Genomic DNA, 18,502 nt, shown 5'->3' with positions numbered 1-18,502 from the left:
CTAAGTAAGTAATCCTGAAAACCCAACTTCTAAAAATTTGATTCGTGGAAACAAATTACCTATACTGAAATTGTTGCGTGGAAAAATAAGTTATACTATTAGCTAATTTAGTTAAACCCTGACTACCCCATATTATCCAGTGGCACTTGGTCCTAACATTCGTTTTCTTTTTAAATTCTACAACATTTCATCATGCTTACCCCTCATATTAGTCATATGTACAACGAATGCTTGACTATTACTATACTAAGTATAGTAAAAAGTAATCATGGGACCAGCCACCACCTTAAAGAGTAACCGGTAAAGGGTTGAAAATTCAACAATCTTAAGTATTAACTACTTTTCAAAAAAAAAATAAGATCTATTTTGTGTGCTTTTAAAATTCTAGCCCTAAAGTGGCAGAAAATATTTAACATAAAATATACTCAATAGTAATGTTTACTCTTCTACACCTACCTGGGCAATTTGTATGATGCTGTTTTTTACGATGACGCTTCCACGTGATGCTGGTAATAATGAGATCACTTCAGGACTTCAGGATCAGAAAGTTAGCTTAATGTGTTTCGCTCGACGCCCTCATGTATAACGAAATGTAGCTGCCTTGCACAAATGTATCAGTTTTTCTCAACTTTAGACACACTATTTCATAAAAGTTGAATAAGTTGCATAAAAGTTGAAAGATTTCATAAATGTTTCAGTATCAATCATCGTTTTGGTTTTCCAAAAAGTAATCGGCCCACGAATTGTTGATGATGAGTATTGCATCTACTGGCAAACTTCAAGCTTGATTTCGGAATCAGTAACTTTCTATATTCGAGACATGTGCGTTCTGCCATCATCAAATCATGGAGTATTTATTTCAAAATTTAGCATCACATAAGCGCTAAAACGTAAGTACTACAAAGTTCCCTGGGCATTGTTTTGTTTACAATCCTTTGTTGAAATACACTTTTTCCGGTACAGTACCCTTTTTCTCCATTTCTTTATAGAACTCCGGCTCAAGTAACCGCATAGTGCTTGTACTTAAAGAAGCAGTTTGCGGAAATAGTGCACATGCCGTGGGCACCATCGCAGTTAGGCTGTAATAAAAAAAATCCAAGAATGTTAACTCCTAGTAGGGGAAAGTGGGGCAAGATGGCCATCCTAAGCGGTATCCCTTGTAAAATAGTGACACTCCTTCAAATTCTTTTGATTTGTCCATGAAACACCTTTATGATGACCCGTCTTTGACATAAGTATCAATAAACACTGATTAATAACGTTTCAGTATCTTATAAACTGGTTTTAAAAAAGGTGTTTTTATTATGCCTATATTTACCATATGGGGCAATATGACCACCCCGTAGGGGCAAGACGAGCATGGACCAAAAACTATATCAAAAGAGTGCTAAATTTATTTAGAATAGGGGACACATTTCTTGCACTTCTATGGATTATGTTCAAATGATGCTTCGTTAAAAAATGGCGTATTTCATGTTGAATTCTTAACAACTGGCACTACGACAATATCAGAATTTGCCTAAAACTAAATTTTACTGTTAAAACCATATCCTTTGTTTTAAATCATCTCTGATTCGTGCAGAAACTATTTTGATCATTTTTTAAATGCATTTAAGGTTTAGGCGACTCTTAATTATGGAGATGACCTTGTTCCTATATAGTTGGCAATACCGCCCAGGCCGACGTATATCCAAAGATTTATATCCTATCCAACCTAATTACTGTGAATCTCCTCAAATTATTATTGTATATAGGCTATAGTTATATAAAATCTTCGGTAAATATCAATTTGTCCTGAAAAATTATTAATTTAGGCTTCAATTGTTAAATTATGGAACTAGAAAATTATAAGAAAATTCGAATTTCAACTAAACCATCTTCAAATCAATATTACAATAGCAAGTGAGTTTGTCAAAGTGCATTTTTCAGATGTATAGCCCTTTTACATTCTTGTGAACCATCCCTTGTAATAATAATGTGAATATAATGGTAACTTAAGGCATAATTAACGTTGGCCGTCTTGCCCCATATGGCCATCTTACCCCACTTTCCCCTATAAAGCCTTAATCAAACTTTGGTTGTTACTTACAAGCATCCAACCACCATTACTTGGAATGGAGCATGAAGGAATGAAAGCCGTTTGAAAGATTTGTATGTTTCCAGTTTCTCCATGATGATCGGAAGAATCAGCATTCCAGGCGCGCACATGGCAATGCGAGAAAATATCACCTGCGGAAAAAAATGTTTCGATTATCATATTTTTTACATTCGGATACGTGTTTTGAACTAGAAGCGAATTCACATTGTTTTAACTAATTCCTTCACATGTTGGAAGTCCTCTACTAAACGTGTAAAAAAAATCATGCGGTTTCCACTTTCAATTTCCAATTTCCAGCACATTGTTCATGGATTAATCAGGTATTAGAATGTCGGGTCTGGCAGCTCATAAATTTGGAGATCTGTGAATCGCAAGACGGAAAGACGGAAAAAAATCAAGTAGGACATGGAAATAGGAAAGGGACAAGAACTTTGGGAAACCCGAAGGACAGGCACGGTTAACACTAAAGTAACCAAACAGATCTTAGAAGGACTGACCAGGATTTGAATAACGTATGCAGGTGTATCATCATAGTCCTTATTTAATTACCGAGAAATAAGCCATCTTAACTCGGCGTACAAATTTATATCCCGTATTCAGTTCAACAGAATTAGATTGCTTGAAGAACCCGAATTGTCGTTGTAAATACCAGGCAGGTTTTCGCGAGGGCCGATCGGCGACGGATCAAATGTTTTTCCTGAGACATATCGTTGAACAATTCCGGCAGTACAACTTACAGAGATAATGTGTTTAATAATTTCAAAGCATCGTTGTACAATTAAATTAAACAAAATGAATTATGACAAATTATGTAAGAACATAGTTTTCTCGTGTCACGTTGAAAATGAAGTGTAAGGGTTGCGGATGAAATTTCGACATCGTTTGTAACCTTAGATGGATTGAAGCAGGGTGATGCACTCTTGAATCTACTGTTCAATATAATAGCACTCGAGGAGTGACTAGGAGAGCCTGGTGTGAAAAGAAGTGGTACTGTTATCACAAGATCGCATATGCTCCTGGGCTTTGCGGGCCAAAAATCAGAATATGATTTCAGTAAAATTAATAGCTGAACTTCTTCTTCATTGGCACTTCCACAGATATTACCTGCAAGGTTTCTAAGCCAAGTTACCATTTTTGCATTTGCAGGCTAACACGATGATAGCGGACCGAGAATCGAACTCAGTCACCCTCAGCATGGTCTTGCATTGTAGCCGCGGATCTTACCGCACGGCAATTTGAACTGTTACCAGCAAATTGACCTTTAACTGAAATTCTGTAATCTCCTCCTTAATAACAAAGATTCCAGCAAGTCAGTTGCCGTATGTCATTGAAGCTTGTCAAATGTATATGAGCAGTTGTCCACGCTGGAGGAGGGGGGTATCTATACCTGACCAAAACCTGTTCACGTGGTATATGGACAGCCCCTAACCAGTTTATGACCCGTAGTCTGCGATCGAAGAGTTCGCGATTGAACCTGTTTTGTAGCGGACGCCGATACGGGTTTTATTTCTGTTTTGTGCGGTCGGAAAGTAAATTAATTAGCTAGCGATTGAACGTGTTTCGTAACGCACGCGGATCGCAGCTACACACTAACATTTTCCTCCTTTCCCAACTAACTGTGTTGAAACGTGTTTTTTGAGAATAGGTGGTAAATCTCAACCTTTATTTACTTGGATAGAAGTGCAATTTACATCAGTTCTAATCAAACAAAGAGTCTAAGCACAGTCAGTCTAAGCTAAGCCTAAGTCCCGTAGTCTGGAACGAAGACGAGATCCACGCTGTATACTACTTTGATTCTTCCGGTGGCTTTATACGGCCATTATATATTCTTTATCTTCTTATTGGCATTACATCCCCATTGAGACATTGCCGCCTTGCAGGTCGCAGGGTCAAGTGGAGGTGTAGAAAACAAGTTAAAAATATGTTTTTGACGTAAACTACGTCTAAGGGGAAGACTAGGATACAAGGTGTAAAATGAATATTTCAAAATTTAGAACCGTCACGAAATCATGTAAGATTTGTAACATTAATAGGTCCTTTATCTTTCAATGGATTTTAAAGATTTATATAGGTATCAATCGATTCGCAAACTCTCCACCAATTTGCCAGTGGGATTAAAACTTTTTAATATTAACGCTAAACTATTAAATTTTTTAGTTCTTTCATGCATCATGCATCTCCTATGCAGCGCGTTCCAATCCTTGATAATTGCCTACCTTTAGGGTATTATCAATTGTTGAACAGGGGCGTATGAATTAGGTGGCCCAGCTGCTAGACAACGGGGTCCCTACTCCCTCACAGAGTGGGAGATGCTGCTAAAGCTGGATAGTAGTGTCGGTGGGATAGTTCCTTGTCTTTTTTATAGGGCGGAATAATTGGTTCAGTCGTTCAGTGTACTATATTTGGTAATACGTAGTTTACGTCGAGCGGTCGTTGTCTTGTATACAACCCCGACAATTTTTTACGACTCAAACAAGCGATTAGGACAAATGATAACAAACTATTCATGTGAAAGATCTCTTGTTGTAATTGAGTGTGGGGAATGATAACATGAAAATACAAGCGGTTAACATAACAAATAAGCTTTTGTTTGAACCTGCTCTTCCTATATCGTAAAACAAATGATAATTACCTGACTGATTCCTTTAGCTGCCGCCACTCTACTTTTTCCAACGTTGTTACCATTTTCATCCTGCAAATCAATGCCATAAATAAGCTCATTCTGCCGCATAAGCGGAATATTAATGCAATTTGCCACGGCGACAGCTACAAATGGAACGTAACGCTGGAAAAAGGGACTAGCCGTTCTCATCAGATAACCTTTGTACCCAACGGCGGCGACTAGTGCCGAACTCGTTGCTGTAACATAGGATACTCCTAGTTGTGTAGTGGTTAAAGACGAATTAGCATTTCGGTTAGTGTAGTTAACTAATGCATTGAAAGATTGATTGACCCACTGCCAGAAGATAACAGCTGTATTAGTTCTGAAGAGACAAATAGTGAACTGCGGTTATTCAATTTTTTTGCACTGAGACAATAAGAAATATCATACCTATAGAACTGCAGCATGGCACCAGTGATAGCCATTCCTCCGGGCATTTGGAAACTCATCCGTCCGAAAATGTTCTGCAATTCTCCGCTGTCAGGATGGAATGCGCTTTCGTATAGTTTTTTAGCGTGATGAATCTCTTCTATAGATACGTTTGGTGGTAGCAGTTTATCCTGTCTGAAATATTTTTCAACACATTTTATTAAGCTTCAAACCAATTCTTTTTATTTTCATTAGAGTGTATTGTTTGCCTGTATTCAAACAGTTAGATCATGACAATTATGGAATTCCGATGAAAGACAATAACCGAAAATAGATCGTTTTTCCCGACGAATGCAAATAAATCAAAGCTAAGTTGAAAAAATCTCACATTTTTTGGGTGTCTTACGAAAGGCTGATACACATAAGACTGAATTCCCAGAAGTCTGAAATCTCGAAAGGTAGAAAGTATTAGGAGGCTGAAAAAGTATCATAAGGCTGTGAAATATCAGAAGGTTGAAATGCATCGATAGGCTGAAGTAGCAAGAAAAATAAGGAAGGAAGAAAGAAGAAGAAACCAGAAAGAAAAAATAATAAATACAACTCAAAGGACAAAGGAGAAGACAAGGACAAAAAAGAATGAAGAATAAAAAAATAGAAGAATCGATAACAAATGCCAGAACCAGGAACAATAAAAAAATCTTGTCGAGAGAAGTTCGCTTTATTTCAGTTCGTGCCCCTATTAACGTCAAATGAGAATTCAAGCATTAAAAATTCTTTCTCTGTTTCTTTTGTTATTACAGACTGTCAGGTTTGTACATTTTCAGCCTAAGGTGGAGGTTCCCATTTTTTGCATAGGGCGATATACATAACCATGGTCCTCACAAGCTACAATTCTCACACTTCCATGAATGACAACAGACCGCCAGTTAAGGGTTGTGTACTTAGCTGGTAGTGTATCCTGGGCACTGTTGTCCTTCTGAGATCAGCTAGAGTGAGGATGTGCGACCTGGGGTTATATCTAAGACGTGGTGGTTTGACAGTGGGCTCTGTTGAACTTCTATAAAAAGCACCATGTATTCGCAAAAGCAGGCCCTATCAAAACGACCGTGTGCCGCTCAAAGCGCACCAGCCTAGTCATGGAGTGGGGAAACTTTTATCGATCCTACATGACCGTCTGTTCCTTATGTTAGGAGCGGTTCAAAACAGCGTCTGACCCATAGCGGGCGGCTGAACAAGAAATGCGGTGTCACTTCAGCTAATCCTAAGATGGCAGCACGTGGCTAGGGGTCGCATCCCTGGTAAGGCGGCATACCAAAAAATCAACAATCAACCCAGAAAAATGTAATAGAAATATATAGGATAGGGTGGGACCCATCTAATGCATATAAATCAAAATTCTAATTCAACTTTTCGACATGGCTCTATAAAACGAAAAAAAATCCTTCATTTCAAGTAATTAAAGAAAATGACTAGGTGGCTCAACTTAGTATAGAGAAAACTTATTTATTGTTTTTTTGGATATGCCTTATTTTGTTCTATTTGATGCCCTGATGCTCTGAACAAATTTTAGCCAAATAGATCCAGGTTTGATTGTAACGAAATCTGGTCACATATAAATTACAGTAACTTATGTGGGACGTGTGCGCTGCTAGGGCTAGGTATGTTTCACTCTATCAAAAATTGCTGAGATAAGATGGGTCGAACAACACAGCAAAATGGGTCTGCATACTTTGACTTCTACAAACAAGTTTTCATTGAATTAATTGAATTACACACAGATAGATAGGCTTGAGGCAGCAGGGACTATGTCCAAGGGCTGGGGCTTTAAACCAATAATTACGAATAAAATAGAAGTTAATACGACTCGATACAATCTGAACGACGAATAGAGGATCACGATTGGAAGCTTGGAACGTGGAACTGCGCGTCACTAGGTTTCGCAGCTTGCGACAGGATAATCTACGAAGAATTTCATCCACGCAACTTCTACGTTGTAGCGCTGCAGGAAATCTCCTGAACAGGACAGGAAGTGTGGAAAACTGGGCATCGAGCGGCTATCTTCTACCAAGAGGAAAAAGCGCCAGCAGGAAGATCGAGACCATGAAGAGACGAAGCAGCTTTACCGCGCTAAAAACGCACGAAAGTATTATGAGAAGCTGAACCGTTCATGTAAGGGTCACGTGCCACATAGGTGTAAATACATAAACGGGAACCATCTTACGAACGAGCATTAGATGAACCGAAGGTGCGGCAGCACTACGAAAAGCACCTGAATAACGATGTGGCAGAGAATGATGGCGGCATGGTGGCAAACATGGGAGCACACGCGCAGGGCATACGTTTTCCGGTTCCCGATCTCGAAGAAATCCAAGAGTCGATTGGTCTACTGATAAACAACAAAGCTTCTGGGATTGACCAACTACCAGGAGAGCTAAGTAAATAAGGTGGTGATGCACTGGGTAATTATTAAGGTTTTGGAGGATGAGATTCTGCCGCAGGCATGAATGGAAGGTGTCGTGCTGATGTCGATATGCTGGATTGCAGCAACTACCGGTACTCTCCCAAATTTAATACCGTAGACCAGCGGTTCTCAACCTTTTTGATGAGTGGTACCCCTTGAGGTTTTGTCATTGCTTGAGGTACCCCCTAAGATTTTTTTTCTGCAAATTCAAACTGTAGCCGAATTGTGGCGTAATTTTTAAGTTACATGCAAACACACAAGGAAACTTACGATCCACAATGGTTATTCGCACTGTTTCTTCTTCTTCTTATTGGCATTACATCCCCACACTGGGACAGAGCCGCCTCGCAGCTTAATGTTCATTAAGCACTTCCACAGTTATTAACTGCGAGGTTTCTAAGCCAGGTTACCATTTTTGCATTCGTATATCATGAGGCTAACACGATGATACTTTTATGCCCAGGGAAGTCGAGACAATTTCCAATCCGAAAATTGCCTAGACCGGCACCGGGAATCGAACCCAGCCACCCTCAGCATGGTCTTGCTTTGTAGCTGCGCGTCTTACCGCACGGCTAAGGAGGGCCCCCTGTTCGCACTGTTTACTTAACTTTTATCCAAAAATATATAGAGTATCTGTTCCCATATTAATAACAACCCGTATGTTAATCCCAACTGTCGATAAACCAAATAAAAAATTAATTTATTTACAATTTCTCACATCGTATTTATTTATTTCTTCGTCTTGAATTATAAAACTCCTCAGAATGCTTCTTATCTAATATTTCTTATTCGATTCTTAAAAACTAGTTTAGACACATTAAAATCAAAAACAGCACTTGCACTATTAAACGACCGAAAACAGTTTTCCAGAGGGTTGTTAAAACCATATGACGTCCTGTGACGCTGAATCATAATAAGATCGCGTTCACGCAGATGCCGAGAAGGAGCGTAAAACGTAACGTTTTGCAATAAATATGGACACTGCACGACATTTTTTAAAATATCAAAAACAAACAGCCTTTGCAGATTAGTCCGACGAAGCGCAAGTGTCTCCAGCCCTATAAGTTTGCAGCGGCTGGAATAGTCCGGGAGGTTTACAGGATCATTCCAGGGAAGCCGACGGAGGGCGTATCTGATGAAACATCGTTGAACCTTTTCAATCCTGATAGATTGTGTCACGTGGTATGGGGACCACACACATACTGCATACTCCAAGATACTTCGCACCGTTGAACAGTATAGTGCTTTGAGTGCATAGATGTCCGTGAAGTCCTTTGTATTTCGACGAATGAAACCCAATGCAGCAAATGCTTTCGCGGTAGTCATGCTGATGTGCTCATTAAAACGAAGCATGGTATCAATGGTCACCCCCAAATCGCGGATCAAATCTACACGTTCTAATTGAGTGGGACCTATCGTATACCCATTTTCGATACGTGTATTTCGGCGAGAAAACGATATAGCTTTGCATTTGCTTATGTTGAGAGCCATTCCATTTTCCGAACACCACAGTTGGAGTTCGTCTATATCGGCTTGAAGCGCACAACAATCGAGATGCGATGAGATTACTTTAAATATTTTTAGGTCGTCAGCATACAGTAAATGGCCCGATTTTAGCCGACTACATAGGTCGTTTATAAACAGTACAAAGATTAAAGGTCCAAGTACACTTCCTTGCGGGACACCGGACGTAATGGTGAACGCGCGTGAACGAGAGCTATTCAATCTGACGAAGGCCTTTCTTCCACTTAAATATGAGTGCAGCCATTGCGTTATCCAGTCGGGAAAACCCAGATATTTGAATTTCTGAATAGTGAGCTCGTGGGGAACTTTGTCGAAGGCCTTAGAGAAGTCGAAATATATTGCATCTACTTGATGTCGAGCCTCGATCTCTTTCGAGATATAATTCACATACGACATTAGGTTCGATGTGGTCGATCGCTTCTTCACAAAACCGTGTTGAAAATCGGATAGCAGTGGCGATGTACACATGTACACAATAATGGATGGAACACATTCTTGAATGTTTGGAATATTATTCAAGATTTTGTTTAAGTAATGTTTTAATTCACAGGAATCAAATTATTAAAAGATAAAATTATAAAGCACTTTTATTTTCATTTTCCTACCTCTGAACTGATGGTTTGATGCACTGCTCGATTGCTACTAGCAGATTCATCTGTTTTCACGCCGTTGTTTTCCACTCAATTTCAAGCTAAAACAATTCTATCCCTTCAAAATTCACTTCACAGCACATAAAGCACATCACATTTTTCCTATGAATATAATTATATTTTAAAAACCAACGCGATTTCCTATAGTTTAATATAGGTTTATTTCAAACAACGTCTAAATTATCCTTGTCCGTATTCCAAACTGTTTACATGGCTTGCAGTACTCTCAAAAGTTGCCGAACTAGATTTTTATTTCAAAGCGCTTGAACGAACTTTTACGGTGAAATTCAACTCTTGTGTTTGTAAAATAAATTATATCGAAACGATAAATTATGACAAACACAAAATTGAAGTGATAAGATGGAAAACTGCAACAAAAACAGCAATTTTGTAATTATATTTCAACTCAAATACAAAAGATTGAAGAAATCGGCATCACTGCAATCATATCGTTACATATACACACAAGTAATAGTGTGCGTATTTTATGTTGGAAACAGTATTATTGATATAGGTACAGGCATAAGATTAACTATTTTCGAATGTTATTGAAATAGGTGCATGGCGGTGATGATGTTTTTTAGCTAAATACTTCTATAATGTGATGAAAATTTCATTTTTAAAGTTACCAAATTGATTTCAATTAAAAATTACATGAGCCGAGCATAATTATTCTCATGTTTCTTGATTATTATGTGAGAAATCAATGCATTTCATATGCGCATTGCCTTATTGTTATTGATATAGGAACAGATACCCTATGAACCTGTTCGTTATTCAGAGATATTCCTCTATTTAATTTTCAAATTTATTCTTAGACTGCCAATCACACTTCAAGAGTTTCTAAATTTCGAGCTGTTGAAATTTGAAAATTAATTTTCGATCATTTTTTGGCGATGTTGACAGAAAAAAAAAGAAAATAAAAAAAAACAATGATCAGTTAAATATAAGAAAAAAAAATTGAATCTTTATAAATCGTTTGGGACACAAATTAAAATTTCTAGGGTTTTGTTTCTTTGAAAATTTGCTTTTATTGCCGAACTTTGATTCTAATATGTGAGAGTGAAACACCCAAACGTTCCACGTTTTTAATGACATAATTAATGACATAATTTAATGACACATTAAAACATGTAAACGTTTTCTTTAATATGACAAACATACGTCGTTGGTAAAGGTGCACAGAGGCCTCTATTTTGAATGTGGTCAATTTTAGCGCATTAAAACTACGGAAAACATTTTAAAATAATGAACAAAATCAATACCTGCTGAATCAAAATCCGTTCGTTGTAAATTGATTTCAAATCAAAATATCAAAATTCGTACAGCTTTTATTAGACTGAATGTTTAAAAGTAGATCAATTCACTGGACCGCCACTTTAATAGTTCAATACGCACCTTGCGAAGGGATTTTATTTATATTGCGCTGATCTTACTCTATTCATTGCGATTTGCAGTTTAGGCACAGTCATTATGGTCAACACGCAAACATATGACAAAAGAAACTTTGCGTTTACTAGGTGCCGATTTGTTTCTGATTTGTGTTTCAATTACAAAGCCTACTTTTTACTTCAATGCCCAAAAAGTTTACTTCAAGTATTTTAACAGGATAAGATAAATTATTTACCAATAAATTACTTCAAACACCCTTTTTTATACATATACATATAGATATCTCATAAGATGGATTGATTTAGGTGTTGTATACCTCTCGGTACTTTCCACTTAACATTGTTTCTAAAAAAATAAAAAAGACAGTAGCGCCGTCTTCGACCAGAGGTCGTACAGACTGAACACTCAACACCTAGCATGAGACAACGGACATATAACACCCAGTGTACCAGTGGAGAATGTTTCGATCGCGAAAAGTTTTCTCCTTACCGGGGCGGGAATCGAACCCACACTCCATGTGTCCGTGGGTATATTTCTAAACTCTAGAACTGAGACATTGATGTTTAATTCAAAAATTTCAAACATCATCTATGTGCCAAAATGTGTTGTGGATGACATAGCCTTAATTTCGAAGAAAGCTTGCGTTGTGCTCCACTTTGTTATTTATTATGCTAAAAGAAGCTCTCAAAGTACCAAAAAATACCCTTCGGACGGTAAATTCCTTTTTAAAATTGACACTGTGAATTATTCAACAAGCTCATCATTTGCACAACTGCGTTAACATTGAAAATCAAGGATTTTTTCATCATTTTTTTTAAGTTCAAATGTTTACCCTGAGACAGATCCTTGATAAATTCCGGGAGAACAACTTGCAGACACATCATCTGTTTATTGATTTCAAGGCGGCGTACGATTCAGTGAAACGGAATGAATTATGGCAAATTATGCTTGAACATGGTTTTCCGGCGAAACTGATACGGCTGATTCGAATAACGTTGGACGGATCGGAATCAAGTGTAAGGGTTGCGGATGAAATATCGACGTCATTTGTTACCTTAGATAGATTAAAGCAGGGTGATGCACTCTCGAATCTACTGTTCAACATAGCGCTCGAGGGAGCGATTAGGAGAGCTGGTGTGCAAAGAAGCGGTACCATTATCACAAAATCGCATATGCTCCTGGGATTTGCGGACGATATCGATATTATCGGGATTGATCGCCGTGCCGTGGGAGAGGCTTTTGTGTCTTTTAAGAGGGAGACAGCGAGGATTTGACTCACGATCAATTCCAGCAAAACGAAGTACATGGTCGCTGGCAATCAACGTGGGTTCATTAGTGGTGGTGGTAGTGAAATGGTGTTGGATGGTGAAAGATTTGAAGTGGTGGAAGAATTTGTGTATCTTGGAACATTAGTGACGTGCGATAATGATATTACCCGCGAGGTGAAAAGCCGTATTGCAGCTGCAAATATGGACTTATTATGGACTTCGTAACCAGCTTAAGTCCCGTAGTCTGCAAACGAAAACAAAACTCGCGCTGTATACTACTCTGATTCTTCCGGTGGCTTTATACGGCCATGAAACATGGACGTTAAAGGAGGCTGATCGGAGAGCTTTCGGAGTTTAGGTGAGCGTTAGGTGCTGCGAACAATACTCGGCGGTAAACAGGAGAACGGTATCTGGCGGCGCCGCATGAATCGCGAATTGTACCAGGTGTATAAAGGGCTGGATATTATTAAGCTTATTCAACACGGCAGACTACGGTGGGCTGGTCACGTTGTTCGTATGCCGGATGAACGTCAAGCGAAGATAATATTTAGTAGAGAACCCGAAAGAGGCCGCAGGCTTCGTGGAAGGCCGCGTAAACGTTGGCTTTTTGCAGTTGAAGAGGACCTGAGGGCGCTCAATGTTCAGGGCGACTGGAAGCGATTGGCCCAGGATCGAGTCCAGTGGAGAAGGATACTCCATTCGGCTTAGGTTCATCGAAGAGCTGTAGCCCATCAAGTATCAAGTAAGTACCCCCTGAGACCAGGGAAGGTACCCCCAGGGGTACATGTACCCCAGGTTGAGAACCGCTGCCGTAGACTAACACCAATTGCAAGAGTGTTCATTGGGCAATGTCAGGCGGGATTCATGGGCGAACGCTTTACTACAGACCAGGTGCGTAATTGCGAGCATGATGCCAGTCGGGCTGGTCATCCGGGTTTCGAGCTGCGTGGCATCAGAGGAGTTCGCGAACGCATCAGGTTGACTTCGGTTGCCAAATGTCAGCGCGAGTGGGATAACTCTTCTAAAGGTAGGTGGATCCACTGGCTGATACCAAGCTGGGTGGGGAGACCTCATGGAGAAGTTCACTTCCATCTGACACAATTTCTGTCAGGCCATGGCTGCTTCTGGCAGTACCTCCACAGGTTTGGGCACGCGGAGAGCCCCGTCTGTGTTGATGAAATTGCAGAGCACATACTGTTCGTATGTCCTCGACGTCAAAAGAAGAGCTATGCTAGACGTTTGCGGTCGGGCCATAACCTAGGATACCCTTATCTAGAGGATGTGCCAAGCGATGTAGAAATGGAGTTTTTACTGCAACCACTCAGATTGCTTGCAGTTATCAGAGAATCTGGCGCGTTGAACAGCGAAAGAGCGAAAACAGGCTGAGCGCGAGGAGTTGAATTAGAGGTTTGCACATGTCAAGGTAATAGTGTCGCAGCGGATGAACCGCAGTCGCCACCTCGAGGCATGGCAGAACAATGAGCGCATAGGTGTGAGTATGGACTGCAAATGCCGAGGTAGGAGGGTTGTAGCGTAGAACTGTTGGTACCTATCGCTATCGACACATCGAGGCATGACAGAGGAGAGTAAGTAGAGTGAACATCCAAGTCAGTCTCACGTGGTATGTTAAAGGTGAGCACTCAAGTCAGCCTCGTATGGCATGTCAGAAGTGAGAACCTAAGTAATTCCCACATGGTGTGTCAGAAGGAGTGGCAGGGTGTATTGAGCGTGATGACAGGGGATCATGTGCGTAAAAGGTGAGCATCCAGTAAGACTCATATGGTGCGTCAGAGAGAGTGTCAGGGTGTGTCAGAGGGTATGTTAGAGAGAGCACCCAAGGAAGCCTCATACGGGATGAGTGCCTGTGTGAGCGTGAATGGGCGAGTACATTAAGTACTGCCCATTCTCCAGAAGTAAGGCTAGGATGCAGTTCCTGGGGGAACCAGGGTATTAGCAGACAAAGTAACTCAAGTAACCTTCCGCTACTTGGGTGTGTTTATTGGATCGGCCTTCTGTCAACCGCACTCCCTTAGAAATAATTGCAGGTGTCTGTTTGCAGGTTTGCCTTCATCACTCTATAAAAAAAGACCAGGTGTTCACCGTACGCCAGACATTGCATAAATGCCGAATACAACGTGCCCACAAAAAAATATAGGCTACAGCAATCCCTTTGAATGGAGACGTACCGAAAAAAGTATCGCATGTGTAAGTGTCTATGATTATATCCGTGCCCCGATCACGGAACGCAATATTTGAAATCGTTCTGGTGGATTTGCTGGCCCATTTGGGTGACGGATTATTAGAGTTTAGAATTAAGACAAACATATAATCAAAGTTAAACAATTCACAACCGTGTATGTTAGCCTATGACTATATCCTAGATATATTATTTTATAGTAAAAGTCTAACTCATTTCCCGAAATAAACTCATATTAAACGAACAAGATAGTTATGATATGAGAACACACTGTGCCATATTTCGTAATTATGAAATCTTTACTGTCACTAACCGCAAGTCGAGCACATATGTATATGGATCCCATGTACAGATGTGCTCGACTTGCGGTTAGCGGCAGTTTACTTCTATGTGATAAATTGTATTTCAGAAATCGGGTGTTTCTGTTTCAAATAATCATAGTATAACCAAAGTATCTGTTTGGTGTTATGTTCAAATTCTTATATGAACAGAATAATCAGTTTTTAAAATTACTTTATCTTAACTAATGAAAGAAATTAAAAAAAAAATATAATAACTTACCGTACTTTCAAAACCAATTCCTTGGCTTTATGCAGTTCTTCTTCTGGAGTGAAACATGTTCTGGCATCCGTCACCCATAAAAAATGCATAAACCGGCCGGCAAAAGTCTTCAGGTCCCATAACGGTTTGTCAATATCGATTTGTGCCATTTTGTGACCTAAAAAACATTATGATGATTAAATTAATGATTTCGTGTGTGTTACTTCTACGTGAAGTTAAACGATTTACAATGATATGACCAGTGGAGATATATCAGCTTCCACACTGATATTCTTCCCTCCCCCTTCATACGGGAGCTTGGCAGAAGGAAGGTCGTGTGATATGTGCCAATACAAATATTGCCCTCCGCTCGCTTTCAAATCGACTTCTATAAAAACATTCTTCATGCCTGCCGTATCCTAACGGAACTATCAATTCTATACTTTCGCCTCTAATGCTATCATGAACATGTACGTCCGAGTTTGGAAGATGATATTAGCATTTCCATATCATCATTATGATGATAATAATTTATTTTCAACGATAGAAGCCTAACAAATTAAAAAAAAGTCCTAATATTGAAAACACATGGACTTTGTTCTAAATGTTCTAAATGCTTATTTATGTTATCCCTGGAATCTAAATATTATGACAAACAATTGATTTGTTTTGGTTACATCATGAGGTAAATATATTCGTGCTGATGGATTACGATTATGTTCAGCAAGCAATGTGAATACAGTAAGATGTGTTAGAACGACAATGCAATATAACAGTAAGCGAATATTAATTAAACGTCTATGAATTTGTATTACTGACTAGTTGTCCTCCAGTAAATGATATTGAAAATTTCGTTTTCATCAAAATGTGTCACTATTTATACGATGTAGATAATCATAGATGCAAAATATGCCCTTCAAATGTATGGTTTTGAAGAGTTCGTTAATCCAATCCCCACATCGGGGATAAATTGGTCCTATTTGATACACAGGTATACGGCAGAGCATATACAACAGTTGCATAATAGCTTATTTGTATCCTTAAACATCACTAAAAATTATTACATAAAATCCCTGGTTAACTGACTATATCTTGTTAATTAAATTTCTTGATACACCATGTTTCGTATCATTTCTTCATAAACTGGATAACATACATAATTTGCATATTTTTTCTCACTATCAAATCGATTAAATTTAAAGCATGTACTAACGAGTGTACTCATTTTACCATACTTACAGTTATTATATTATGAACACACTGTTAAAATGTTAAATTATTACTTTTATAATAACTTTCACGAAAACTATTTGATTACTTTATGATTTTCACTAACAATATCGTTTTATTCTGCAGACAGTTTCGATGCACTGTCCTCCCTGTCAGACAGAGCACTGATTTATTTGGGCGAGCTTTCGAATAATGGCTTGATGAAAGCTCGCCTAAAGGTACACAGAAAACTTCTATAATCTAGTATGCGTGGCGAAATGACGTCAAATCACTCATCGAACACTTTTGAACCAATTTGAGAGAGCTGTACTGCCTTTGATCGCATATTAGTCCCATATGAAAAACATCAAAGGGAGAATATGAGGAACTAACATCAAGCCCACTTGTCCTATCTTGAAAATGACCGCATATGAGTCCCATTATCAAGTAAAACAGGAATAACATTTTTTTCGTTTTTTTTGAACAAGCATTATATTTAATACTACGTTTAGACAGGGCAAGTGAGTTGAACAACTCAGATAAATTCAATTGACTCGCCAAAAGATGAACTTGTTCAACTTTCTTTTCGTTCAATTCAAGCTTTCGATTCACTAATAATACTATGATATTAGATTACGCTTGATATTAGAAATCACGCGGAATTATTATGTTGAACATTTCCACTCCTTATGCAACGAAGTGCAAAAATCCGCTACTTGGGCATTTTACCCTTTACCCTTACCCTTTAACTTCACTTTTTCAGATTACTCTATCAAATTTAACACCGTCTGACTTTCTGACTGACTGAAATTGTGTCAACAACAAAAATAAATATATCAAGACAAAATTATTATATTAATCTAATTATATTAATATATAATAATAATATTAATAAATTTTGATCTCATAGTCATAGACAGTTTTTATAATCAAATTTGTGTAATGTAACTATAGTTAAACTATTGAAAACAATCAAGTAACTACTGATTTACAATCATAAACTTTTTTGCCTTTCTCGTATACTAAGTATACGTAAAGGCTATATGATCGCTCCAAAAACAAACTTTTTATAGAAGGCCCGGAGACCCATAGTGTTATATACCGATCGACTCAACTCGACGAATTGAGGTGATGTCTGTGTGTGTGTGTGTGTGTGTGTGTGTGTGTGTGTGTGTGTGTGTGTGTGTGTGTGTGTGTGTGTGTGTGTGTGTGTGTGTGTCTGTGCGCACCAACCCAAAAAAAATGTCACTAATTTTTCAGGTACTTATCCTTAACCGATTTACTCGCAACAAGTTGCATTCGACGCAGGATACTCTACCATTGTTTCCTATTGAAAATTGGTCAGATCGGACTATGGGATCGGAAGTTTTGGCCAAAATACCCCTCTTTTATAGAAAAATTAATTAAAAAATGTCACTCATTTTTCAGGCATTTATCCTAAATCGATTTGCCCGCAACAAGTTGTATTCGACGCAGAATCGTGTCCCATTATTTCCTATTGAAAATTGGCCAGATCGGACTATGGGATCAGAAGTTAAGGCCAAAATACTTTTTTCACGGAATAATCGCGTGAAAAAGTGTCACTCATTTTTCGGGCACTTATCGTCAACCGATTTACTCGCATTTAGACGCAGAAAAGTGTCTCATTGTTTCCTATTGAAAATTGGCCAGATCGGACTATGGGCTCATGAGTAATGGCCAAAATACTATTTTCATAATGCACGAGAAAGGCACCATCACCGCTAGGTGGATTAATCAGGGTTTTTCATTAGTCTTCAATGCGGTCTTGAATGAGGTTAGCGTTGGTTTCTCTTTCGTTTCGAGCGGCAAGCCGTTCCAGCAAGTGGTTCCAAATACCAGCAAGCTCTTGCCACTTGACGATGTGTGTCTAGGGATGATGAAGTTCTGAGTACGTTCTTGCTGTCCTCGTATCAGGTGTTGCGAAATGTAATCTGGTTGGTTACCGAAGTATTTACGATTTTTGTTTCTTTTTTTCTTAGTTGTGGATCTTTAAGCTTTGGAAATAGTCTTATTTTGGCCGCAGATACGGATTTGGCATCAGAACTTTAAGATTCACATGCATACTCTTGCCCCAACCGTTCCTGCGTACTTTTACCCCACAGTCCCAAATT

At 38.8% G+C, this 18,502-nt stretch overlaps 1 protein-coding gene across 1 annotated transcript; it reads right to left on the bottom strand.

The window, feature by feature from the left end:
* Positions 1–823: 823 nt before the first annotated feature.
* On the bottom strand, positions 824–16,561 carry LOC134227227 (sideroflexin-2). The gene is made up of 6 exons (XM_062708577.1): positions 16,401–16,561; positions 15,183–15,339; positions 5,151–5,324; positions 4,731–5,082; positions 2,090–2,229; positions 824–1,079 (listed from the first exon to the last, which is right to left on the bottom strand). The coding sequence occupies exons 2-6, from the start codon at positions 15,329–15,331 to the stop codon at positions 926–928; spliced, it is 969 nt and encodes a 322-aa protein (XP_062564561.1). The 5' UTR covers positions 15,332–15,339; positions 16,401–16,561; the 3' UTR covers positions 824–925.
* Between the last annotated feature and the right edge of the window lie 1,941 nt (positions 16,562–18,502).

Source organism: Armigeres subalbatus, chromosome 3, assembly GCF_024139115.2.
Source record: "Armigeres subalbatus isolate Guangzhou_Male chromosome 3, GZ_Asu_2, whole genome shotgun sequence".
Lineage (NCBI taxonomy): Eukaryota > Metazoa > Arthropoda > Insecta > Diptera > Culicidae > Armigeres > Armigeres subalbatus.
The sequence above is the reverse complement of the archived record's forward strand: the minus strand, read 5'-3'. Positions and strand labels throughout refer to the sequence as shown.